Source organism: Clytia hemisphaerica, unplaced genomic scaffold (assembly GCF_902728285.1).
Source record: "Clytia hemisphaerica strain Z4C2 unplaced genomic scaffold, Clytia hemisphaerica genome assembly, whole genome shotgun sequence".
Classification (NCBI taxonomy): domain Eukaryota; kingdom Metazoa; phylum Cnidaria; class Hydrozoa; order Leptothecata; family Clytiidae; genus Clytia; species Clytia hemisphaerica.
The window spans coordinates 1,096,009-1,123,496 of NW_027104338.1; the positions used below are offsets into that span (position 1 = coordinate 1,096,009).

Sequence of the window (27,488 nt, forward strand, 5' to 3'; positions counted from 1 at the left end):
TAAAACACCCCCTTCTCACAGACTTGGTTGGATTTTTTTAGCCAGCGGGGGTAAAAATAACAGAGTAAAACTCGAAGGGGATTTATTCACATGTTTTTTTATGGCTGTAGATTTAAATTCTGCTGTTTTCGAGCCAGAAAATTGAGTGGGGATGGAAAAAATAGCACAATATTTTGCAGTGAGAATTTGCTTATCTGATTATTTTCAGCGTGGAGAAAAGATTTCCCACTGGGGATGATATTTTACCCAATTCTTCCAGCATTTGGGGTGCAAGTGGATCTGTGGGAAGTGGGTGTTATAAAGGCCATTTTAATAGTGATTCTTTTCTTTTAAAGTAAACTTTAAAGTTGAAAGGTCTCACATTATACCACGGAACCAAACTAAAAGGAAATTCCAAATCTATAAAAAATATTGCAGCAGCCAGCGAAGAAAAATCTGCAAAATTACTGTTCTTGTCAGAAGTAAGGATTTGAGAGCAATCTCTTACTCAGAGACCTTACGCACCAATTTTTGATGTTACACTCATAGACGTGATACGTGGACCTTTTTGGCCGTAGTCGCGTGGTCAGGCGCGTGTCACTTTATTATTTAATTATCCCCCTAAAATCGATCCAATTTTTTACACCTTTGCCCATTGTCTATAGGTGCAAAAAAAAGATTGGGGTGGTTTTAGTGTGGTAAAACGGACAAAAAATGCCCGCGAGGCAATTGTTGGCTACGGTCGAAAAGGTGTATTAGATTCATAGAAAAGCGAGCTAAAAGGGACTGGGTTCGAGTTTGAACTGACATCTGAACTGAACAAAGGTACCAGCCCAGCTGGCACACAACGTTGTTTCAACGTTTATCTAACGTTCACAACGTCCATATAACGTTAGATGAACGTTGAAACAATGCTGTGTGCCAGCTTGGAGGAATAATTGAAAGCTAAATTTCTCATTAATCTATTTTAGGTATGATGAAGAAGAAAAGAAGAGTGACAAGATATACCAATAACGCCATCCAGCATCAACTTTGTGATAGCAAAGTGCTTCAACAAGTGTGTTTGGAAATATACTACTTATCCGTATTTTTGGCACTATGTCGATATATTTTTTTAATTTAAGAATTTATAACCAGTGTGTACATAATGAATATTGGGTCCTGTCCAAGAAATAAATTTTTAGTGACTGTATTGCTTGACTTAAAACCAACCAATACTGACTAGCTTTCTCGTCTCTAAATGAAATAAAATAGATCTTAATACCATTTGTGTTAGATTAGTAAGTAAAGTCGAGTCTCGCTTTTTTGGACTTCTAGTATCAGAATTCTTTTATAATCCGCATTTCTCTATTATCCGAGTTTGGATTAGCGAGAATCAAGTGGAGACTGTTATAAGGATGCTTTAAATAAGAAACTGAGACAGGGGATGTTTCAAATAGGTTATTGAGGCTCTGCTCCGACAGAATGGCCTTAAAATAGATGAGACAGGGGATACTTCAAGTAGAGAACCGAGACAGGGAATAAGAACTTAACGACAGCGGATACTTACTAAATAGAGACAGGGACAGGGATGTTTCAAGTAGGAATTGAAATAGAAGATGCTTAAAGTAGTAACTAGGACAGAGGATGCTTTTGAATAGCGAAACTGAGACAAAGCGAAGGAATTAACTAAATTAATTTTAAACATGGAATAAAAATATCAGAATAATTTCGACAGAATATTCGCAATATATATTTAAGAAACGACAAAATTACCAAAATAAATTACAAAATAATCAAAAATAATTAAGATTACAAAATATAAAAAAGTGAGTGAAAAAGTCAGTAGATAGATAAAAAAAAGTTAAGTCCATAAAGTCTAATTTCAAAGACTGTTCTTTCCGCATATGTTACTCTCCCAAATCCTTGACCACGCCTGCGAAGATGATAGTTCCAGACTCTTTGTGTAAAATGTGGAACAAGAAAGGACGATTAACCACAAAACGAGGTGGTAAAGACATAGCCACTATTCCAATACCAGTTGCAGCACTAGCCTTTGTTCCTTCCTCATCCATCTCAATTTTAGCCTGATGAACAGCTGATGAGACGTACAGGCTATGGTCACCAGTGATTCCAGACAAATCAGCTTTCCCTTGCTCAAACAGATCAGCAACTCCCATTTTAGTGAGACTTTTCTTCAAGTCAAACTCACTTTTTGCCATGAATTTTGGTAAAAACAGATCGATGTCTTGACTATACTCAATATCCCCACCGCGTGCAATGTTATTCCCATCCATGAATAACTGCATTCGATCAAAGATATGTTGAATCTTTTCTTGACTCATCTGTGCAATAAAGTCATCAATTTTGGTGGATTTTTTACTTGGCATAGTCACCAATAGATTGTATTCGTCACCTTTATAAGGCACCTCGACGCTCTCATACCTATCTTCATATACCATTTTGAAATTCCCGTTTTGATACATTAGATCAATCTTCTTCTTCGTGCCATCTTCAAGCATAAATTTACTTTTCTTTGTATATTGCTTTTCGAATGGTGTTTTCCAAAGTCCTTTGAAATTGATTGCATTGACCAAAACAAGACGCGTCATACTATCGATGCTACCTTCCTTGAAAAGATCTTTAATATCAGCATTTTTGGCAACCCAATCGTTGATTTGTTGACGAACCTCTTCAGAATTCTTGATGAAAGAAGCTTCAGTGATTTCATTTTCATATTTCTTTTGAAAGATATCAACAACCTTTGTCGTGTCATCAACCCAGATTTTTTCAGCAATTTTTAACGGTTGGTTGTCTTTGGATTCAGGTCTTGAGATTTTTTTCAATCCATCTAGTACACCGGAACTCTCCTGTCCACCAACAGCAATCTCCAACTGGTCCTTAGTATCTCCTTTAGCACCATCCAATACAATATTTAAAGCACCAATTACACTAGCTGGTGAAAATATGATATTACCAGCATTTCCTTTAGATTCTTGGCTCAAGAATTTATAAGAAAAGTGATTGACGTTGGCATAAGTACTACAGCTGTAAAATGACAAACATAAAACCAGTGCAAGTTGAGAGTTCAACATTTTGTTTTGCTTTTCCTGCCTTTTAACACTCTCTTCCTTCTTCTTTACTTTCTATTTTTCTTTGCCAACAAATTAAAATTTCTTTCGCTGCGACTTCTTTCTCGCTTCGTGTAATATTTGCACCAACTCTTCTCTCCTTTGTTTGATCAGTTAACCTTTCCAGCGCGCAACTTTTTAAATTTTCACGCTGTCAGCGCGCAACATTTTTTCAGAAAATAGACATGTTCAGTTATTTGGTCATAACTCAAGAACTAGGAATCTTTAGAAAAAAAGTAAGGTATCCCTGAAAAGCTACTTAAATTCTACAACTTTTAGACCAAGTACCAATCCAAATAAAATATTCCAACAAAAATGGTAGCATCACGTAAACCACAGTTTTTTTTCACGTTTTGCGGTAATGTCACTTTTTTTGCATTTTTCACTTCTAGAGCAAAGAAAAGTGGGGGGAAGTTAATTAAAAAATCTGTCTTTGGCTATTTATCAATCTATACATCATTTTGAAGTAATATACCAAAAATCAGCATCCAGAAAAATCTGTATGTGTCACACCAGCCTCCCAAATATCGGTCACTTTTGCCAAAAATCACGATTTTCGGCTAAAAAAATCCAATATATACAATTTTGAAGTATTTTGATGATAATGTGTTTCCAGAAGCAGCTACAACATCAAAAATGGTGTAAAAGTATTCCCCAACTATCTAAACAACACTTTCAGTCAGTATTCTTAGCTCCTGAAGCTTTTGAAGGGTATCGGCTACCGTGAAACTAGATGGCATAGTCGGCGGCAGTTACAAAGTTTCCAAAAACCGTAAGCCTTTTGAGGCAAACTCATTGCTATCAAATCTGGTCTCTTTTGCCCATAAGGAATGCTAAATGTCATCATAATAATTCCATGTGGCTGTTATGTGGTTCTTGCCATCATTTTGATCCATATAAGCTGTAATCAGGACATCGTTATGAGCCAAGAATTTCAGGGATCGATCGACCGTTGCTGGTGGAGCGGAAGAAGTAGTGCAATTCAACATAAATCCAGGCTTTTCAAATTCTTTGGTGCTCCTTTGAAATAAATGAGGTGTAGAAAACACTTTTGCATTGAATTTGTCCACTTTCCATGCTCCAACCTGAATAAAAAGTAAAAAGTACTGTAAGTTTGGGTCGACTCCGATGGTTTGTCGAGAAAAGTGGTCAAAATGACAAATAAATGGAATTTTTATGCTAAAAACAAAACACAAAATATAAGATATACTTACTGGATGTTTTGCCATTATAAAAACAATGTTTCCATGAAGAAAAGTGGCCTAAACCAGTCAAAAAATCCAAGAACTTTAGCAGTAAGTTTGAAAAACCCATTTCTTGGTCGCCATCTTGATTCAGTGTTTTTCTCTATCTTTTCTCCGAAATCTGCTGCCTCACCACGTGATCAAAACATTACATCACCATATATCAAAAGAAAGCTTAGAATCTCTACTTTCCGTTTCTCTTTACTTCTACGGCTAGCAAAGAAGCCAATGGGAGAAATATAGCTTAGAAGATCACTATGTCAAAAAGACGTGTATACACGTCTGCCGGAACGTATGCTCGACGTGTATACACGTCCGCCGGGCTGAAAAGGTTAAACTAAATTTTCAACATCAAAACAGAATTTTATCGGTTTACTGTTTATGAGGTGTAAACATTGTGTAATATAATCTTGTTTCTATCACCAAACAGTGAACGACCACGCGAAACAAAATATGTTTTACTTATAACTTTTCTCTTATGGTGTAATTTGATAAATACAGCAATTTTCAATTACGCCAAAAAACAGACAGAGATTATATTGAATATCATTTTTTTTTGGTTGTATCTGCTTTTCTGAAGTCAACAAAATGGCCAGGAGGAAAACTATTAGAAAAGGCTCGAATAAATGATATTCCTCGTAATATTTAAAACTACTAGTGATCTAGCTGTCTCAGACGGTGTCAAAGCTGGTCAAAGATGACTTTTCACTAATACATTACAGTAGCTTAGTTCAAGGAACTTAGTTGAAGGCAACACTTCTCTGAAAGTATATCTGAATAGCCATTGTAAATGTCGATCGAGTAAAAATGGGAGTCAACACAAGTCACGAACGACACTTTAGTTAAAACGGAGCCATAGGTTTTCTTTGACGCATCTTCACTGTGGAAAATGGCTAAAAATGAATAAAATAACACGTTTAGCTAACGAAATACGAAATACAAATAAAGTACAAGTCAAGATATAAAGAGATACACAAGTAGATTACAAAGACTACATAAAGATATAACATATAAAGAAGAAATAGACACTTACTAAAAACACTGTGGCTGAACACACACGTACGCTTCGTCAGATACTGTCAAATGACACTCACAATTCCAATACGTATATTTATAACACATCACAACAACTCATACAACAACTAGACAATCCTCAAGGGACGAACACATAACTATACACACAATACGGTACTATACATTACAATACGCAACTCCCTAGACACATAATATAGACAATACACGTGAGACTAATACAAATTATAATCATTTACAGTTTCACTACGAAAGTCCTATCAAATAATAAATCTAAGTACAAAGGAAGCGATGAAAACGAACGTAAAACTAAAAGACAAATTAGCTGCATTTTGGCAGTTACAGCCATCTTATGTTGAAATCGACTTTATCCTCCAATCCAAACTTATGGAACCAGCGCTGATTGAAATAATAAGTCACATTTAGGACCTTCAAATTCATTTGGAAAGAATCATTAATTGTTAATGCTAATTATCTTTTGTCCTAAAATTTACATGATGACGGACAAAATGTATTTGGAGTAATGCTATCTTTATATAGATAGCTCGATACCAAGTTCGGCTACTCAGTAGTAAGGATAAGAAGTCTTTTAGGCATATCTCAAGCGGGAACGATATTCATAACCTTTTGATTCTTAAACATTAATGCAGTAGATTTATCAAAGTTATCGCTTCGCGGTACCAAAAATACCCAATTTCTTGTATGAAAATGGACAAAAATACCCACGACGTGCGTCCTACCATACTCCCCCCCCCCATGTATGTCTACCGGCTTCACGTTTTCAGCCGAATTATGAGCCGAAACCAAACGTTGTGATCACTAAGGGAGCGTCGCGTGGGGTCGCACCACCTAGTCTGTTGTCTGTGTAAAAATGATACGATACGAATAAAATTTCCACAGCCTATCGCGGATTACCCGGATACTTTAGATTCAAAATAAGCGGAACTTTTACGGAATCGTTTCATAAAAAGTCGGGCGCATGCGCACTGAAGTAGTCTAGAACAACAGCAAACCAGAGCCATTTTAAAACTATTTTGTTGTTATATTTTTGGAGAATTTTTGTCGCGATATTATTTTTCAGATTTTACCTGGTATTTTAGGTAGTATTATTGTATGTTTTCTTTAGTTTAGATAATAGTTATTGTTTTGAAAAAGAAGATCATATGTTAGGAAATTGCACAAATTATGAAAAGAAGAACTATCGATGCTTCAAAACTTCGAAGACCAACCAAAAGATCTCGAATCACTGACTCTGTGAATGGCAGGTGTGTTTTTTGTTTTTGTGTATATTTTCTACTCTGTATCGTATGGATGTTACAATTTATCATTTAACTTCCCATTAACATATAATTCGTCAATGGCCAGTCAAATATATACCCCAACACTTGCAGAACTTTTTGAACTGTTAACGTTACTTAGACTTCATTTGGATTAGGATTTTTCTGTCATTTGTGTTCAGATGACAGTGAATATTGGTGGGGGGAATTTTGGTATAGTTAGTCTAAGGTGCTAATGGGTTGCTCAATGAAAGCATCTATAGTTGTGAAAATGGCGGGTTTAAACTTGGGACCAAATTGCAAAAGAAACAATGTGTTGTAGATTTTGCAGGGTTTAAAGGGTTAAATTGCCACATTCGCATGCAAGCTGTATATATACCGTGAAGTGGGGTAACTTGCATCAGTGGAGGGAAACTTTCATAGCCATCAAATGACTGACCAATCAAAGCAGCAAAATTTCTAACAAATGAACTACGCAGCTCTGCTTGCAGCTCTACTCTATCATTTTTGTTTTGATTTTACTTTGTATTTTAATGACCAGACAGGTAATTCATTTAAGGGCTATGCCTGTTTGCCTCCACTGATGCAAGTTACCTGATCTCACGGTATGCAAAATCTAAAAAATGCACAAGTAAATCCTGATGTCTGAAATGTACCGTTGTTTTGTACTGTGAGTGGTCCTAAATCCGACAGCCCTGCCTAAATCTGATGGGGTCTTTCATTTCAAAGATACAAACTAAAATAAAAGCAAACCTTTTGCTGTGACGCAACAAAGATACCAAAGTGTCAACTAAACTGAGAAATTTGATGCACTGAACCAGTTGAACCAAATAACAATACTGTAATTGCTTTAAAACAAAACATAATTTTTTATTACAAAATTGTCCAAATTGTTAACGTTAAGAGCCATTTTTTTTAAAAATCTTCAGAATAAAGAAAGTGTGATACCTCACCCTCTTAGATTTTGATGAAATTTTGACCAAATGATCCATCACACAAGAAAATAAGACTATGAAAATTTCACCTTGATATCTCAAGTAGTTTTGAAGATACAGCGTCTCAAAGATAGGCTACTAAGCGAAAATTGACCCCTAAAAATCATGAACTCTGGTGGGGAGCAGATTTTGAAAGCCAATGAATTTTTATTCAAGTACATTGGAAAGCTGATTTACAGTGGATTTCAAGAACTTTTTGTAGGGAATCAGAAAAAATCAAATTGAGTCTCCAAAATTTTCCCCGAAAATCTTTAGTATCTCCTGTAGAGGGCTTCAAACTTTGTGTAATCTGGGTTTAGAAGCACTTTTAGCTGTCTGCTGATGGTCCTTGGAGACTTTTTTGAAGCAAACTTTTGACCTGGAGTGGTTTACTGGTGGGTTTTGGCCACAAAAATAACATTTTCAGGATTTCTATTTTTGCGTAACCGTCAAAAATGGCCGAAAAATTGCTATTTTGGCAGATCTGGAGCAAAATTCAAGATGGCGTATCTTTTTGAACCCCCTACAAATTTTTTTGAAACTTTCAGTAATGCTTCCTTAGTAGGTCTAGTTTATAACCTCAAAAAATCTCAGTGGGGCCTTGAAGTCTCTTAAAGATATGATCGATTGAAAATTTGCTTAACTTTGTTGTTTTTTCCCTCCTAAAATGCTAAATCAGGCCCACTTAAGGGCTCTAAAGGTAAATTCTTGTCAAAATATTGGTTGATCTTCTCTAGCCAACTAATCATTGGCATTAAGGGAACAACTGTAAAAAAATTCAGGTCATTTCCATTAACAGATGACATTTTATGACTGTTTCTTCATTTTTAAGTATAGAATATGTAAAAAAAATGAGACTGACATCTGGCCTTTCCTACCATTCCAGGGCCTATATTTTCAGGAAAAGCCTCAACCTTTCACAGTTTGGTGAATATTATTCTTAAATATAAGCAGGTTACTTCAACTAAATGGGTTTAACAGTACTTAATTCCTATTCAAAAACTTTTTAGACTCATTCAGAAATCCTACTTTGACAATAATTTGCGCTTTACCGCAAAATTTTTAAGTCCAAGTGTCGTGATTAACTTTAGACTGTCCAATATCTCTATATTTGTGTACACTGACAGCCTTACTTGTTGATTCTTAAATAACTAAGCAACATTACTAGGGTGATATTTTATGAGATACTGCAAACAATGATGTTTAAAATCTTCTGGACAAGAAATATTGGACAGTCTAAAGTTAAAATGGCTCTTAAACACCAGCAACAGATTCAGAATACAGAATAGAGGTAATTATTTTTACAACTCACACGTTTTTGATCGCAGTAATTGACATCTTGACATTATAGTCATATTGTTAGTTGTTTTGTTTCAAGAGTTCTTGCAATAGTTTATTGTTCAACTTAGAGAGGGAATGTTTGTTAACATAGAATTTTTTTTCATAACAGTTATTTGGGGGGTCGGATTTAGGCAGGGCTGTCGGATTTAGGACCACTCACGGTATAAGTTTCCCATTTCCGCACTAAAATCAATTCCCACTAAAAAAATGCAATATTTAGACCAGACATACCGTGAAGTGGGGTAACTTGCATCAGTGGAGGCTAACATGCATAGCCCTCAAATGAATGACCTGGCTGGTCATTAAAATACAACTACGCAGCTCAGCTCGCAGCTCTACTCTACCATTTTTGTTTTGATTTAACTTTGTATTTTAATGACCAGCCAGGTCTTTCATTTGAGGGCTATGCATGTTAGCCTCCACTGATGCAAGTTACCTGATCTCACGGTAATTAATTGAACCAATTAATTATTTTAAATCAAACTTTGTTGAACTTAATCGAACGTTGTTATCCAATTAATTATTAATGTTCGACTAAGTTCAGTTGTTGAACTTTAATCGAATATTCGCATTCGAATACTCACAATTCTTGAAAATATAAAGTTCAATTAACCCTTTAACTGCCGATGTCGGCATATCCCGACATGAGCACTTTCAATTTCTTCGCCGATGTTGGAATTTGCCGACATGGGCACTTTCCATTTCTTTGCCGGCAAAATTTAACACTTCTACAAAGATTTTGTATTAGATGGTTTGAAATGAAAAAAGATATAGTTAAAAGCTTTTCTATGTTCAAAAATAACTATACAACAATGTTCAACTCAAAATTATAGTCCTTGGCTGATACTTCATATATTATTCAGAAAATGAAGTCAAAATCGCTACCTTTTGCATATGCCGACATCTGGCAAATAGGTCGAACCTTCTTTTTTCCCGTGGCAAATAGGTCGAACCTTAAAAAATACGCACGGCAGTTAAAGGGTTAAGTTTGATTAAAAAAATCGAATTTAATCGAGGTTTTTAAAAAAAAGAGACCTTAAATAGTTTGATTAGTTTGATTATATCAATCAAACTTAATCAAACTTTATCAAGTTTAACCAAAAAACAATTTGAGAAAACCCTTGAGAAAATTTTTTAGAGACACACAAAAAACATCGGCGATCTGAGTTTTGATTGATCCTTTCAAATAAGATTACTTAATCGAAAGGACTATTTGCAGAATTGTCTAGCTTTGACGAACTTAATATGTTTTGTCAAATTAATCGAATTACTCACAATTTTAGGGACTTTTGAAAGTTTTGATTAAATAATTTAATCAAACTTTTGTCGTTCATAAGGTATAAAATTAGAAATTTGATAAAACAGATTTTTCAAAATTATTGGAAATTAAAAATTACTTGACCCCTCAGCATTCTTAAAAAAGAATAGCCTCAAAACAATAAAAAAGATTTACCCCTCCCTAAGCTCAGGAACATGTCCAGAATACTCTATCACTTCAAAAAAATTTGGGTACATGTCTATTGTCATAATTAGAGGAGATTTTTAGTCAAAAATGGGGTTTTTGCCCAAAATTTTGCATTTTAGCCAGTTTTAAGCACAGATTTCAATTCAATAAGGACGGATATACCCAAATCCTAAAACCAAATGATTTTGATCTCCTTGGAGTTATTTCCAGAAGGCTATCACTGCAAAAAGATTTTAGGTTTATATTTTAAAGATTTTTCCAGTCAAAAAAGGCCAATTTTTACTTGAAATATTGCGTTTTAGCAGGGATTTAGCTTCAAAAATTCCAGATATACCCAGATGATTTTGATTTTCCTGCAGTATTTTCAGAATACTATCACTGCAAAAAAATTTGGGTCCATGTCTATTTTGCCATTTCAGAGCTATTTTTTCAGTCCAAATTTGGGTTTTTGCCTGAAAAATTACCTTTTGGACCTACCTGGAGGTCCTATAAATTAACCTTTGTTCGTCCGTCCGTCCGTCTGTCCGTCCGTCCGTCCGTCTGTTACCAGCTTTTCTCGAGATTGGCTCATTAGCTTTTTCTGATTTTTGGCACAAAGATGCAAAATGGCAATGCCCAAAATGTGACGGAGCCCGATTTTCGAAAAAAAAAAATTTTCCGGCCGAAAATGCCGGAAATATGCCGGAAAAACCGTTTTTTTGACATTTTCTCGAGATTTCATCATTAGTTTTTTCGGATTTTTTGCTTAAAGATGCGTATTAACAATGCCCAAAACATGACCGGGTCCGATTTTTGAGAAAAAATTTTTCCAGCCGAAAATGCCGGAAATATGCCGGAAAAACCGGTTTTTTGACATTTTCTCTAGATTTCATCATTAGTTTTTTCAGATTTTTTGCTTAAAGTTGCGTATTAACAATGCCCAAAACATGACCGGGTCCGATTTATGAGAAAAAAATTTTTCCAGCCGAAAATGCCGGAAATATGCCGGAAATCACCGTTTTTCTGAATTTTCATTAGACTTTTTCCTTATAATTGGTTGTTTTTTCATTCAAAAACATTATTAATAGCAATGCCCACCATCAAGCATGTTTCAATTTTCAAAAAAAATGATTTTTGAAGCCGGAACTATTCAAAAATCGCCGGAACAACCTATATTCGCCGGAAAGACAGTATTTCTTGGATTTCTTGAGCTGTACTTTATACTTTTTTATGAAATTTTGCACACTGATGCAAAATGACAATACCTAAAATGTGACAGAGCCCGATTTTCGAAAAACATTTTTTTTCCGGCTGAAAATGCCGGGAATATGCCGGAAAAACTGTTTTTTTGACATTTTCTTGAATTTTCATCCTTAGTTTTTTCTGATTTTTTGCAGAAAGATGCGTATGCGCAATACTCAAAACATGACAGAGTTCGATTTTTTGAGAAAATTTTTTTTCCGGCCGTAAATGCCGGAAATCGCCGTTTTTGTTTTCTAGAAACCTTCTTTATTAAGCTGTGCGTTTTTCTGATAGTGTATTGTTTTTATAAAGAAAAGCGTTTAATAACTTTTTTACTTTTTCAATAGTTTTGATAATTTCTACCAATAGATATGCTTTCATTTTATATATTTTTGTATTTTGACCAGTTATGTCTTATGTGTTTCATTGTTTCAATGTTCATTGGTTAGTTTTGGTAACCAGGTAGGTCCATAAAAGTATCACTTGTTTAAGAGGGATTTCATTTCCATAATAATGGCGGACATAAACGAACATGTCTAAAAATATGAGGCAGAATATGGCTGTTTTTGGGACATTCCAATTTGTGTTACATTTTTATCAATAAAATCCTTTCATGTATGTCAAATTTCATTTTCTCACAACCTTTCAAAATTTAAATTCTCTTTCCAGTCATGTAATTGATTCAAGATAACACAATAATATACAATTGTAACAGTAGTTTAACTCAATAACAAAAAAATGATAAAGTTATAACAAGTAGAAATTTTACAAAATGATAAAACTTTCCCTATCTTTGGTTTTACTCTACACAAACTTTTGTAACTTTATACACAGGTAGAAACAGGTATAAGGACCTTATTTTCAAGAAAAAAAACCTTGTAGAACACCAGAGTGATAAATTTGTAACACTATTCAAAGCTTAAAGTTGGATTTTTTATCCTTTCACTGTTTTGAAGGGGATTGAAATTGTGAACAAGTAACCTTGTTTTTATTTTTGATAGTCTTAAATTAATCTAATAGTAGAGTATTCACTTTATTAAATCAACATACAAAATGATAAAGATGTAACCAAAGTCATCATATTCAAAATGCTCTATTTCAAGGCAAAATTGGCAGGATCATAGTCAGGAAGTTAAAAATCTCCATATATCACTGAAAATGAAAATGAGGTTAATAATCAGCTCTCAGAAAGCATTCAACCCAAAATTAAGAAAAAAGGAAAAATGAACCAAACAATGGCTTTAAAAAGCAATGTAACGATAAATTTGTAACAAAAAACTGTGAAAGTTTGGGTAATTCTTCAAGATAGTTGCATTTGTTATCATTTTTTGCTGTCAAACAGCATTCAAAGAACAATTTTTACATTCTAAAATTGCAAGCCAGTATATATATCCAGTAACAAAAAAGGAAAAGGAACAAAATATTGATAAAAATGTAACAATTTTAGCATTATTGAGGGAAGGTTACAATTTGATCATTATTTTGAATTCTATGGTGTTGCAGAGTGTAATGAAGAGGCAAAATACTTGAATAGTTTTGACTAATTTGTGGGTCAGTTTCTCTAAAAGTAACTGCAGATTACAGTTATATGATCAAAAAGTAAATTTTGACTAAGCTAATACATTTGCATCATTGCTAAGAGTACTTTCTGAAAATTTGAACACTCCAATTTCAAAAATTATAATTTTATATAAAAAAAAACGATTTTATTAATTTCGCTTAGCGAAAGTATTACGATAGCCTTCCGTGTATGTATGTATGTGGCGAGACATTTTTTGGGGCGCAAATTATGGCGTGGGCGTTTGGCTGCGGGCGTACTACGGGCAATATTCTGAAGGTGGACTCACTCACAAAGATAAAAAGTGATAAAAACAGGGCTTTTCTTAATAAATAAAATACGCTAGGCGAAGTAACCAAGTTTTTGTAAACATTCATCGTGAGAACTTTTTAAATGGCTGCTTGATTATTATTGCACATGCTTTTGTGCTTTTGAAACTTGCTGCTGCTGTATAAATTTTAATCATGTTTTCTGGTCCTTTGTAGAGTGTTTAAAGAGGTTTAATATTTGTTTACTACTAAGTATTTTATGTTTGTGTAGTTAGTGAATGCACCAACAAATTGATCATGCTCAGTAAGTAGGAGTTAATTTTCCACAACAAACAACAACATTATTAACCCTCTCTTCTCTTCTTCTCCAATAAACTACAAACAGCACAGGTATGATCTTTTTTCCTTTTTTCACCAGATAGTTATGTGTTAATAGTGAAACCAGTTGTGACAAGCAGTCAGTTTTAGCAAGTACCGTGAAGTCGGGTAACTTGCATCAGTGGAGGCTAACTTATTGCATAGGCATCAAATGACTGACCCATCAAAGCAGCAAAATTTCAAAACAAATGAACTCCACTTGCAGCTCTAGCCTACCATTTTTGTTTTGATTTAACTTTGTATTTTAATGACCAAACGGGTCATTCATTTGAAGGCTATGCATGTTAGCCTCCACTGATGCAAGTTGTTACCCGATCTCACAGTATTTCTTAGAAATCATGTCAATTGTGAATTGAAATTCAGCAATCATTTTTGTATAATCGAAACAACCCTGCCTAGACACTGCCGTACAGTGTCATTGTACCGTGATTTACGGTGGGTAAGGTGGGGTGTACAGTACAGTAGATTTCAAATTAACCTATTTTCACCGCCGTACAAAGGACATTTAGATCCAGCCCCACCATACACCACCGCACAATGTACAGCGGTCCCTCGTTAATGATGACAGTTTTTTATCCGATGAAGTTTGATTGGTGTTCGATGAGTTTTGTTAGTAAAAGTTCCAGCTTCCCAATGGGATGATAGATATTGGCTCGCTCTTTAAGCTTTAGTGTGGGCGTCTGCTATTAAGCCGTCGAAATGTAAAAAGAATGGGCAACAAGGTAATAAATCAAACTAATCAAGCTTCAATCAAACTAATCAAGCTTCAATCAAACTTCACCGATCTTGATACATCTCTTGCTAATTAGGATTTTCACTTTGAATCATGGTACCGTTGTTTGTATAAGATTCCCATTTCCGCACTAAGATTCTTGTCTGCTTGTTACTTTTCTGGAATCTTTCCCCTACAGTATATATTTTTCACGGGATGAACGGCAAGAGATTGGGGAGGGTTTGTTTAAAGCAGTTATAAAGGAGTCAAAGGTTAATCTCAAGGAGTATTAAAGTTGGCTAGTTTTTACCCTGCAATTTTCTAGTCCAGAAGCTGGAGTTCAACTACTCCACTGCTTTTTGCCTTTAATGGCTCTTCCAGAAAATGTCTGTACATGGGGTGGAGGATATAGTGTCTGGAGGGGGGGGGTAGGGGGGTAGTGAAAAATCTACAAATTTGCCCTGTCCTGGGGGGGGGGGCGGTAAACTTGCTCTCAATGGGATCAACTGATGCTTGTCCGGGGCGGGGGGGTTAGACCTGCTGTCCGGGGGATCAAAAGTCACAATGTCCAGGGGGGGTTTCCAAAAAATGTTATATCCTTCACCCCCCCATATTCAATTTCTTTCTGGAAAAGTCCAATGATCTTGATGGTGGTGGGCCATCATTCATACATGTTTTTTCTTTTATAAGCATAACGTTTATAAGCATATGCAGGCTCAATTTTTGGTACCTAAACAATGGCTCTATTGTTTGAGAACAATAGAATACTAAGCATAATGCGAGCCTGACATAGGGACAGACACTTGCTTATAAAAAAAAAAACATGTATCAGAAAGCGAAGATAGTATACAACAGATTTTTCTGACTAGCCATTTTTCTCAATTTTAGATAAATTCTACTGTTTATAGAGAGAAGTAGATATAAACTTTGCGCAAGTGAAAGAGGTCTTTATCACAAGTTCCTTCAAAGCACAAAATGAGGGTTCTGGCATCAAATAATGAAAAGTTCATTTTTTCTTCTTCATTTTCAAAAAAATTTAAAATTATTTTTTCTCAAAGTATATTGCAGTTCTCTGAATTATTCTGAATTGAAATTGTTTACGCTTTATAGAGTGGAATTCTTTAGTCACATTTTTAAGGAATCTTTTTTTTAATGGATTGAGATTTTTCATTAAAAAAACATGGTATCTATGACCTGTATGTACAATACATTGTGTATATTTTGTGTAACGCTTCATTCAAAATGCATAATGCTGCAGGAGTCACGTGTTTCACGCATCTTCGTCGTTGATGTTCAAGTATTATGCGAAATTTTCGACTTTAAGTCGTCTTGTTAAATTTTGCAATGTCCCAAGTTCTGCCTCATATTTTTGAACATGTTCAAACGCATCCCAGACCCAAATGATTTTGATTTCCTTGGAGTATCACCAGAATACTATCACTGCAAAAAGAATTTCAGTCAAAATTTGAACTCATTTTATAGAAGCTTGTCTTAAAAGAATCTTATTTTTTGATAAAGATGATTTTTGACGATGCCATTATGGTTTTTTTTTAAAAGTGGAAAATTTGAAATTTATTTTGTCAAAAGAATTCATTGAAGACTTCCATCTCTGAAAATTTCAGACATGCAATTTATTCAATTCAAAAGTTATGAAATTGCAAAGTTGGCCTTCAAAAGCATTTTGCTACCCAATATTGGCTTAAAACCACCCGTTTGGGGCTCAAACGGGCACATTTTTCAATGGAATATGATTATTTTGTTCTTTCTTCATAAAATTTAGTACAACAAATGAAAAAAATAAGATTTGCAATAGTTTTGACAAATTTACTCCTAGGCCTGAAAAGGCCAAAAAACTGCAAAAATGTCATTTTTCTAATTTTTGCCTGTAGTGCGAATCTACCCCCTTGGGGGTTTCAGCAAATTTGGACTTCTAACCTTATTAAAAATTGCGCTGAATGCCTCACAATCAGTCACAATAGGTTAAATTTTCACAAAAAACACTACATCTTGAATTTTCTGACATTGACATTTGACGCCCCACCCAATCTATATTAATAATTTTTCCTTCTTTTTTAGTTGGCTTTTGTATTTGAGATTCTTTGTTGTCTGGCTTCTTATCATCACAGTGGATTTTGCATTGGAATTTCGTATTGAATTTCTCTGGCCTTTTTGGTTATTGATCAAAAGTTCTTTTGATTCATTTCGATATCAAGGAATGGTAAGCATTTTCAACTAGAAATACCCTATTATATAAAAGAGATAATTTTAGCAAGAACCTGCAAGAACTTATTTTAGAAATTAAATTTGCTAAGAAAGTTCTTGTCAAAATACTTAAAAATAGATTCAATTGCCTATTTAATTTTGGGAAATTCTACTAAATTAGGTAGTTATCCTTTTAAAACTTCAAAATGTAAATAACCAATTTTTTCAGATTTGTCAGCCATAATTTCAGGGACACAACAAAGTGCTGAAAGTTTTCAAATCTAGGTAATCCTGTCCTTTGAATTTGTACAGCCTGCCTGTTGAGAGCAAAGACTTTTAAGTAAAGTCAAAGGGCTATTTTAATTGCTGTAAATTCATTCATTTTATTTTTTTTCCAGGCTCTGACTCTTCTCTTTCTCTGTATTACACTTCTTTCTGACGTCATATGCTTCATGTTCCTTCCATTGCACTGGCTGTTCTTTGTTGCTAGCACGTATGTATGGGTTCAGTTTGTTATTACAACAGGTAATTTAATTCATTTTTTAAGTGTTATAATGGCTTCTGTATTTTTGACAAATGTTTTCATAATTTTGAAATAGATTCTGATGTTTCAAGGATTCGTGCATTTGTTGGATTCAGGAGTTGTTCATTTAAGGATTTCAATCAAGACTCTTTTATTAATATCCAATTTTTCTAAAAAAGAAGATTTAGCTTATTAGCCTATTTTACAGTATTCTAGATTATCTGAGCATTGTGATTATCTGCTAGTCATCAATGATTTTTTAAATATTTTTCAACTTTGGACTTTTTTTAACAATTGTTTAGAACGGGGACCTTGTTTAGCCACAGTTGCATTATGGTTACTATTTGTGTACGTGGAGGCTTCAGTGAGACTACGTGAAATCAAATCTTTACCCTTTAACTTGGATATATGTAGGCCATTTGCAGCCCACTGGTAAGCTTTTTGTTTTGCATTTCAGGGCTCGAAATAACAGTCGGACATCGGACATTGTCCGACCCAAATAGCTTGATGTCCAACCCAAAAATCATAATTTTCAAGCTAAAAGCAACCCTCATCGGCCATTTTGTCGGACCCACTTGAAATCGTTATTTCGAGCCTTACATTTTGAAATGACAATATTATCATCTTCATCATCCTACTGCTACGATAAGCAGATGAGATGGAGTTTCTATAATATACTTTAATAATTGGTCATTTGAAGTAATAAAAATGACGCATTCTTTAGAAAAAGTAACAAAATTGTGTTATTACTGGTTAATGACCAATCAAATCAAATAAGAGCTTGTAAAAAATTCATCTCGTCCTACGATAACACCTTCACAGTATTATCTCCAATCATGACCATCTAAGTTATGCTTTTATTTGGTGATAGGGAAAATACAATTTATCAATTTCTTTCATTTTGTAGTATTGGTTATCCAGTGGTCAGCCTGGGATATGGCTTCAAAAGTTTTGTAGGGTATAAGGTTAAAAACGTAAGTATACTTCAAGGGTCTTTCTTCTTGTTCTGATTACCTTAACCCTTTAAGTGCCGATGTCGTATATATACGACATGGGCTATATAGGAGGGCGAAGCCCTCCTGTAATGCCCAGTTTGAGTTAGAAATCGTTATTTTTGGTCGAACTCGTAGGAATTAGATTGTCCTTTATGGTCAAGCAAAAAAAAATTCAAAAGTGAGTCTTTCCAGCGAAATTTTAAGCAAAAAAGTCAAAAAAATGCAAAAAATTGACAAAAATTCACTTTTTTGAGATTCTGACCGTTTTTTGACTATTTTTGGTCAACGAGTGATCCAAGAACCTCCAAATTTGGCCCTGTTTTACTTTATTCTGTCTTCTAGTGAATTGATTTGAAATTTTACCACTGGGCACCTTTTCATCAGTTCAGTCAGGTCCGCGCAGCGGGCCTGACTGTTTTAATTCCCTAACCTACCCCCCCCCCCTTGGCCGCCGCCCACCACGCCCTTCCTAAATCGGGCGGCGCCGAAGGCGCCCAAAAGAAAGAAGAGACTCAAATTATCCAACGAGCTATATACGAGCTTCTAATTCCTTCTAGATCAGGAGATATAAGCCCTTAAAGTTTGAACTAGCGATTTTTTAAAAAAAACTTAGAAAAAAGGACCCTGGCACTCAAAGGGTTAAGGGAAGAAATTTTCGCGGAAAGAAATTTTTGCGGTTCACAGATTAAAATTTCTCAATTCACGGTTGAGAGAAATTTTTGTTTAAAATATGGCTTATTGTGCCCCAAAAACACCAATTCTATTGGTGATTTTTTTAATCATGAGAATATTTTTGTTTCTCAAAAAACTGCAAAATTAAATTCCGCAAAAATTTGTTCCGCAAAATTTTTATCCTGTAAGGTAGAAATATATAAATTTCAATTATCTCATCATGTTAGACCACACTCACACATACCCAAACTAAATGTTAACCTAGATAATTCAAACAGGAAGTAGAGCACTATCACTCACTATCTTGTATTTTAGATTGGTCTTGAAACAAGAGTGCACTTAGTTTCAGCAGTATTTTATGTGTAGAAATTCAATCATGTATTGATTAACTTTAATGATTAAATATTTTTATAAACAGTACAAAAAAACTGAAGTCAGTCATCAAAATGATTTTTACCAGCAATTGGTTTCTTACGCTCTTCCAATCGAAGTGCAGTCTCTCTACAGTAAGTCTTTCTTACCATTGCACTATTTTATCATCCATTCATACTGCAGGGTAGATGGGGATCCTAGGAAGAATCTTTGCCGGGATTCTCATAGCGTCAGCCCCCCTGCTAGTTGGGGGGGGGGGTTACACCCTAACTTTTTCCCAAAAAAGGAGGGGGCTGGAAGTACACCACTTTCTTGGAGGGACCTATGTAATTGGGGGGAGCCAAAATCTCATCACTTAACGTGGGGGCTAAGATAATTCAGCTTAATAGTTGGCTTCAACTACCCAAATTGAAGCTCATGAATCTGAAAAACTTTTTTACTGGATCAATTTTTTGAAAGTGTCTAAGGTCAAAAGTCCTGGGGTCTAACAAAAAATTCATAAATCTTTGAGGGGCCTTAAAACTCAAGGGGGACCTAATTTTTACCTGAGACCTAAACCCAGGCTGACGCTATGATTCTTGGAAAATCTTTGGGAATTTTCCAGGACATTAAATATTTTTGTCAGATTGTTCTCAAATGGGAATTTTTGCAGTGAGTTTTTAGATTTTGCTCCTGCAGGGCTTAATTCAACATACCACCCTACCACCTCTCAATTCTCTAAAGAGAATTTAGTCCGTCGCTCCTTTTTGTAAATATGTCTTTGCCTAGACCAATTTTACAGAACCTAAAGTACCCTTGATCTGATTACCTTGTGTATTTACAGGCTATATTCTAGAGGGTAGGGCAGCGTCCGATGGTAGCCAAAATAAGCACTTTTCAGAGATTTTTTTCTTAAGAAAAGCTTTTTTTGGTGATTTCAAGAGGGGCACCGCCCGATAACCGGACGCTTAAAAAAGGCATGAAAATAGCCTGAACTAATAATGACAAAGTTTATCATAACTTTTTCTTTTCAGATGAGATACTGATCAAGAAGCCGCTTGTGAATGGTATAAATTCTAAAACAGACATTGACACTATTTTCTCCAATGACACTCGTAATAAGAAAAACCAAAAATCTAATGAAAATGATGAGAAATCAAGTAGTTCTTTATCGTTACACGACCTCGAAACAATATCTAGTATACCCTCTAAAGACTCTAATATTAGCAGTAAACGACATTTGAATCATCATGATAACTATGAATCTGGATTTGTGAGAGTCACTAAATTATCATCAAACTTGAAATCTAACGGAGATGTTTCTGGTAATAAGCAGCAACGTTCCTCAAAACATAATAAGCAACCAAAGGCTCCTGCCGAATCTGATTATGAGCTGGATATTTCTGATAGTGAGGAATCTACATCAAGCAGTCGTCTCAGTCATGATAATTCACCAAAATCTCACCGCAGTGCAACTATTGATAATCTACAAAATAAACTGAAGGAGGAACAAGTTTCTAGGTATGTTTGATTTTGCATGCTTTATGGAATCCTTTTCTTGACAGTACCTTATGTGTTGCCTTTTTCTCTCTTTTTTTTCGCTCATTAAATAAAGTTTTTGTTTTTAAATAAGAGTGATATCGCTTGCTTACTCATCAATTTCAATACACAAGCTTTTTCACATTGAATTGATACGGATGTGGAGCAAGATTGGTCAGAAAGAGAAGCAGAAAACATTTTCTTGCTTATATCAGCATATAACAAAAGACAGACACTTTCCTGATATGAAATATGTGTCTGGTATAAAACGGAAACACTTATGTAAAAATAAAACCTTTAATGCTTTATATGCTGCATAAATCCATCGTCAAATTGATCATAGGTAGAAATTAAATCTCTTATAAGGTTCGCACTCTTCTTTACGAGAACATGAAAGCCATGTCAGCGTGATCTAGTATTTCTCTTTAAGAATGGTTTCCACCCCCTGATAGCAAAACAGAGTTCAAACTTAAAGCGAATGGACTGATGCATTATTTTTGCGACAAGTTTGTGTAAAATTGGTTGTTTTTAACTTTCCTTCCAGGCGGCGTTCAGAGCAGCAAGTTTGTCAGATGGAATGTGACATGAAGAAGTTGCGTAGTGATTTGCACTCAGTACGTCAAACTGAAAGTGAATTCCGCACACAAGTCAATTCAAGTTTGATTGCAGAACGTTACATGAAAGCTGAACTTGACCAACTGAAATCTGACAATGAAAACCTCCAACAAAAGTAAGGCTTTATTTTCTTAATTGGAAACCTTATGTAGTTCTGTTTAGAATTCTACTCTGATGACTACAATGCCCTTTTCAGCTGATTTGCCTTTTGACACTAAAAGATTATTGGTATTGCTTTCCAGTACTATGAAAAAAAAAATTAAACTCATAAAACGCAAACAGAAACTCATACTTTTACCTCTGATAAATCAATAAAGTAAAACCATTTTCCGGCCAACCATCCCTGCACCAGAACCTGTAGGACTGATGGACAACAAACCAAGGCCAGCCTTAAAATACTTTATAGAACACACACCTTAGCATTTCGAATTTCAATATTTTAGTATCTTTTTATTTCAGAATTTCATCTTTTAACTCCAACAAATCCCAAGATAAATCATTGATATCTTCGTTGGAAAGAAAACTGAAAAACGAAAGAGACAATCGTGCTCAACTGGAATCTCAACTTAAAGAATCAAAAAAGAAATCTACATCTGAAAGCCCGTCTGATTTGAAGTTGGCCAATCATAACGCTTGTAATGCCAGAAATAATGAGCTTGAGGCTGATTTACAACGGATGCAGGCTAAACTTGATGAGGCTAACCGAAAAATGGAAGCATTGAAAAAGGTAGAGTCGAACCGCAAACATAACGAAAATGACACTGAAAAAATTAAAAAAGAATTCGAGATTTTAACCAATGCTTTGAATGCAATGCAGGGCAAGAATCTACACCTTGAAAATAGTTTGAGCTCGGAAACACGATTGAAACTTGATCTGTTTTCAGCTCTTGGTGACACACGGCGTCAATTGGAAATCGCACAGGATCGTATGAAGGAAAAATGTAAAGAAGTTGAAATGTTGAAAGGGAAAATTGCTGAGGTAATGGCTGTTATGCCGCCCCAGTATCATTCCTCTATTAGCAGTTTTGGCAATGGAGGTGGTACTGGAAATGGATCAGCAATCCCTGTCAGTAGTCAATCAGAATCTAAAAGCTCCTTTATTACCAAGAAGTCTGCAGATCCAGTTGTCACATCCGCAAGTTTTGCTACTACTAATGGCATTGCTTGAGATGTTATCGTTTGTCCCTTTGAAAAATGGTGTGATTCTTAAAATTGGAAAAAAATTGAATTGGTACTACCATTTTTATGTAAATTGTTTGAGATTGAAGTTCAACAAACAGACTGTCGTGTACAGCAAAATTTATAATGTGAAAAAACTTTAAAATAGATATTTTCTATTTCTCAGAATTCACATTTATAATTGAATGATAACTTTTTAACGATTTACTAATATTTTCTCAGTCCTGTTTTGTTTTTCTCAGTTCGTATTTTTATTCTGTTGATAATTTCTGAACGAGCTCTTCTCTTTGTTTATCTTCTCTTTCATTTTCACAAAAAATCCATCTTTCAATATTTTTATTTCTAAAGAATAACATCGTCTTCTTTTGGTTGGTTTGAGAAAAATAGAAGAACTTGAAATATGAAATTTTGATTGCCTCCCTCATCTCTCAGGGAAATTCGTTTTGCTTTAAAAGTTATTTTATACTAAGCTTATTTCAGTGAAGTGTAAGTTCTGTTCCAAGTTAACCGAGTTATAGCAACAGTCAGTCAGTGTTGCTTGTAAGTAAGTAAGTGAAAGTTATGATGCTGCAGGTTGTTCATCGAAGAAATACGTAAAATTCGGTGGTGCACCTTTTTTTAGTTTCAAGTTAACCGAGTCATCAGCGTTGCTTATTAAGAAGTGAAATTTTAGTCATTTAAAGAGACGATAGATTGTTTAAGTCTATCAGAACAGAGGAATGAGTGGGAAGTCTCAGTGGAAAACCACCACTTTTTGGATCAAAATTTCATATTTGTAGATAATTTTTTTCTTCCAACTTTTTCTTCCAAGCAATTTCAGTTCATTTCCATACTTTCTTTCATCCTTTACTGTGTACAAAGATTTTAACCATGTTTCATTCGTAATATTTCCCCTCATTTTGACAATAGATTACAAAGCAAAATCACCACTTTTTGGATTTGACCATTTTTTAAGTATCGTACAATCTCGTTCCAATTGTTTGTAATTATTTCTTGAAATCGAAATACAGATTACTTCTTCTTTGTTACAGGGAAATTTTATAATGAAACTTTTTAATAATATCTTTGAGTTTGATGGTCGGGGGATCTGATTCCAATTTTTTTCTCATTAGACCCAGTCAATTTTTTGAAAAAATTACCGGCTGTCTTGAATATTTTATTGTCTTATTACATTATTATATGGTGATGATTATTTGCATCAATAGAAGAAATTTTTCTTTTCTGGGAAAAAAATATTCCATGAAAATATATACATGAATTTGTTTTGCTGTCTCTCTGTTTTTCATTTCTTTAGTTTTACTGTAGTGAAATTTTCAATCCCTTCTAAACTTGTTTCTTTGATTTAAAATCTGTGTTTTTATTTATCTAGTTAGATTTTAGAAATTCTGTTTCTAGGAAATGATGTTTGTCGTGCCCAAGTCCTGGAATACCATTTAAAAAAAAAACTTTTTTTGATAATTTTTAATTTTCAGAAATTCTATTTTCTTTAGAGTTATGAAGAAAGAATGTTACACAGTATACATAATGTCTCATTCTGGGAAAGCTATGAACGAAATAATAAAACAGATTTGATTCCAATTTGTGAAGCAACTGCAATGGAGGAAGAGGAAAAAGTTACAACCGGAAAGAAGCAATCGAAGAGAACATATAATTGTTTGGAATTGAAACCAAAACCAAAGCCTGAACCCAGAGAATGTAGAAGATTGTTAAAAAGAGGTTTTTCATGGTACTTGAAAAAATATGATGAAACAAAGTATGAGCATGTTATGGAGAATTTGCGAAGATATGAAATAGTTTTCCATGATAAAAGACGAATCAAGAATCGTGATCCAAACCAATATACCCACCATTTTGAAAGAGATAAATTTGATGACGTCATTTTAAATGATAATTGTTACATGGCTGATGACCGTTGTATTATTTTACTTAAATTTGCTGCACCATCTTTAAAATTATGTTACATGGATTTGGTTACAGGGAAAACGCATTTCATGAAATTAGTTATGTTTTATACTAACATCAAACTTAGGCTACGGAATGGTGCATTATGGGTGGTACAGATGCCGCCTTTGATTCCCCAGCAAACGCCTGAAGTTTTGTATATTTTACCGAACGCTTCATATGAAAATTGTAGTGTAGTTAAACACAGCTTGTCTTTAAAGTTCAATAATATGAATGCGTTAATGAGTGAGGTAAAGTTTTCTAATCGAGTCATGTTATTTTTAAGGTCTCAAAAATATATGTTGTATGACACGCAAAAACATTGCTTGTCCGAAAAAAAGTTTGACATACCAGAAATAGTTGAAGCCCAAGAATTGCATTTGGTTGGTAAAATGTTTTTCGTCCTTCCCAAAAAACCTGATAAAGTTCATCCGCCCATTTTTTATACGGGCGTTTTTGAACCTGAGATGAAATTGACTGGGTGTATCGATTTGTCACGCTCTTTGCAACAGTATAAAAATTATATCACCGATGACTACATTGAGATATGGACACATCATCGTGGAATGAAAGCTTTGATTTTATCGTCAGAAGCATATGTTACTGTCATTGACCTGCTTTCATGTAAGGCTACTCAGATATTGAGCTATGTACCATGTTTTTGGACTCATAAATTATCCATGCAAATGTCTACTAAAGGTGACGTCATCAAAATGGTAGGTACTTATGAAAGAAGTTCTGATACTTGCACTGAATATCTTTGTGTTGATTTCCGTACTTGGCGTGGTACTACCCTGAAAGATATCTGTAAGAGTGCGATTACGTCATCTTTTACTTATGACGTGCTTCTGCAACAAAATTTACCGAAAATGTTAATGCGTGAGTTGGAGGCTTTTTACTTATTACGTGATGAAATTCTAACATGATGATTTTCTAGCAATGCATTATTTTTCACCCAAGAAATAAGAACAGGATGAGAACAATATGTATATTTGAGGACCATTCTATTTGTTAGAAATTGATATAGCTATTTTAAGTCCAATTTTCCAGTTGTAGTGGTCTTCTATAATTTCTTATAAGTATTTGGCATTGATTTAGGCACACCTTTACGCTTGTAAATCTTTAGTCATGTTCGTTCGTTTTGTTCGTTTCATTTATCGATGACTGACAAGCCTTGATTAGTAATAGTTATCAGACAGATGCGAGTACAATACAAGACATATTTCATGAGTTCGGAGATCTTTTTGCTTAATAGAATATGCAAAAAAAAAATCGGAACGAGTAAAATATTTTTGTATTGTACACGAGCTTGCGTCTGATAACTGATTTATCGGTGACCCAAAAAATGCACTTTTTGTGTTGGAAAAAAGCAGCGCGGCAACAGCTATTCGTCAATTTATATTTTTACATGTAAAATACAAGATATATTGTACTCTTTTTAACCAATCAAATTGCTGATATTTTTTGGATCGCCGATAACACACTATACGTGTCCTTAGCATGGGGTAAAACTTTTGAGCCTTGAATATTCTAATCTTTTGTGCATATTATAGATACGCACATATTATTATGATCAAATTAATTTTGTTTTTGTAATTTTGGCAAATTTAATGATTGAAATGGTTTAAGGGACAGCAAATGCTTAGGCAACACCAAACATTTTTTAAGCCTGGATATTTATATGTGTATTTTTTCGTTCATATATTTATATTTTTTAATTCAGTTGATTACGCATTTTCATATTTTTTTTCAGGATTTTATTTTTTTTATTTTGTTATATTGGAATTGAAAAAAGTAATTTATTTTCAAGTACATTGCCTTATTTTTAAAATATTAGACTGCCAAAATTTGTAAATTAGCTTAATAACACCTCCTTCTCAGAGACCGGTGGGACCTCTCCCCACTGGAAAAATTGGCCAAAATATTTTCCCTCATTTTGTCCCCGATAGAAATCAATAATCAAATAAACTAATCCTCACTGAAAAATATTGTGCTATTCTTTCCATCCCCACTTAATTTTTTGACTTGAAAACAAAATGGATTTAAATCCCCAGCTATAAAAAACATGAAAGTATCAATCCCATCAAGTTTCAGCCCGTCATTTTTACCCCCATTGACTAAAAAAAATCCTAAGGGGTCTGAGAAAAGAGGGTGTTTATTATATGTAAAAAAAATTATTTAACAAAAGTATATTTAATACATAAAAATTTCATACTTGAATTAAAATAATTAAAGTATGTTTTCTTTGCTTACGAAGTTTTGCTAGTCCTCCTAAGGACTAAGTGTGTGGTACACGTTTTTTTTTATAAGAACGTCAAAAATTTTCGAAGCCTTCGGATGTTCTTAGTTTTTTGGATTTGAAGCCTAAAAATGTTCTTAAAATTGTTTTAAGTCTCCAAAGCCTTAGAATGTTCTTAGAATGTTCTTAAAATTTTGGCCATCGAAGCCTTATGTTCTTATATAGTTTGTTCTTATAAAAAAAAACGTGTAAGTGTGTTCCCTATAGTTTTTTTTCCGATAGCTGAAATTTCAAGCCTTTGTTATTGAATTTTTTCACCTAGTTATCCGCCTACTCTTAGGTTCCAAATAAACGGGGGGGGGGTTCGAACAAACGGGGGGGTCGGAAAATTTTCTAGATTTTGATAAACGGGGGGGACCTAATTGCCGGGGGGGGTTGGAAATTGTACTTCTGAAACCCAAAAATAAGGTAAAAATAGGCTAAAATCAGGCTATTTAGAGCAAAATAAGGGGCCTTCTCTTTGACAGCTGAAAATATTCTTAGAGATTAATAAAAGGGGGGGTCCTAATAAGGTCCGGGGGGGTTGGAAAATTTTTGAAAAATTAACAAGCGGGGGGGGCGTTTATTTGGAACCTAAGAGTATCATATTCATTCCTGTGAGGTGTAAATTCA

General features: G+C 34.4%; 2 protein-coding genes and 2 long non-coding RNA genes across 4 annotated transcripts; 1 reads left to right on the top strand and 3 right to left on the bottom strand.

Annotated features, from left to right (window-relative positions):
* Positions 1 to 1,687: 1,687 nt before the first annotated feature.
* Positions 1,688 to 3,202, bottom strand: LOC136817783 (serpin B6-like). The gene has a single exon (XM_067074100.1). It carries the CDS (start codon positions 3,051 to 3,053, stop codon positions 1,869 to 1,871), a length of 1,185 nt encoding a protein of 394 aa, XP_066930201.1. The 5' UTR covers positions 3,054 to 3,202; the 3' UTR covers positions 1,688 to 1,868.
* Positions 3,203 to 3,413: 211 nt separating this feature from the next.
* On the bottom strand, positions 3,414 to 4,669 carry LOC136817784 (uncharacterized). The gene is made up of 2 exons (XR_010848150.1): positions 4,304 to 4,669; positions 3,414 to 4,174 (listed from the first exon to the last, which is right to left on the bottom strand). It is a non-coding gene; the product is annotated as an uncharacterized lncRNA (long non-coding RNA).
* A 501-nt stretch (positions 4,670 to 5,170) lies between these two features.
* Positions 5,171 to 5,433, bottom strand: LOC136817954 (uncharacterized). The gene is made up of 2 exons (XR_010848174.1): positions 5,367 to 5,433; positions 5,171 to 5,226 (listed from the first exon to the last, which is right to left on the bottom strand). It is a non-coding gene; the product is annotated as an uncharacterized lncRNA (long non-coding RNA).
* A 1,025-nt stretch (positions 5,434 to 6,458) lies between these two features.
* On the top strand, positions 6,459 to 23,894 carry LOC136817965 (macoilin-like). Its single transcript, XM_067074315.1, has 9 exons — positions 6,459 to 6,630; positions 16,637 to 16,778; positions 17,161 to 17,287; positions 17,588 to 17,717; positions 18,193 to 18,259; positions 19,371 to 19,458; positions 20,338 to 20,824; positions 21,387 to 21,572; positions 21,917 to 23,894. The coding sequence occupies exons 1-9, from the start codon at positions 6,551 to 6,553 to the stop codon at positions 22,623 to 22,625; spliced, it is 2,016 nt and encodes a 671-aa protein (XP_066930416.1). The 5' UTR covers positions 6,459 to 6,550; the 3' UTR covers positions 22,626 to 23,894.
* The last annotated feature ends 3,594 nt before the right edge of the window (positions 23,895 to 27,488 follow it).

Excerpts from the sequence above, each read along its gene's own strand:
- LOC136817965 (XM_067074315.1), top strand. The coding sequence starts at position 6,551 with ATGAAAAGAAGAACTATCGATGCTTCAAAACTTCGAAGACCAACCAAA. Across the intron at positions 19,459-20,337 it reads CGAAGTGCAGTCTCTCTACA|ATGAGATACTGATCAAGAAG; the intron begins GTAAGTCTTTCT and ends TTTTCTTTTCAG. Across the intron at positions 21,573-21,916 it reads AATGAAAACCTCCAACAAAA|AATTTCATCTTTTAACTCCA; the intron begins GTAAGGCTTTAT and ends TTTTTATTTCAG.
- LOC136817783 (XM_067074100.1), bottom strand. The coding sequence starts at position 3,053 with ATGTTGAACTCTCAACTTGCACTGGTTTTATGTTTGTCATTTTACAGC.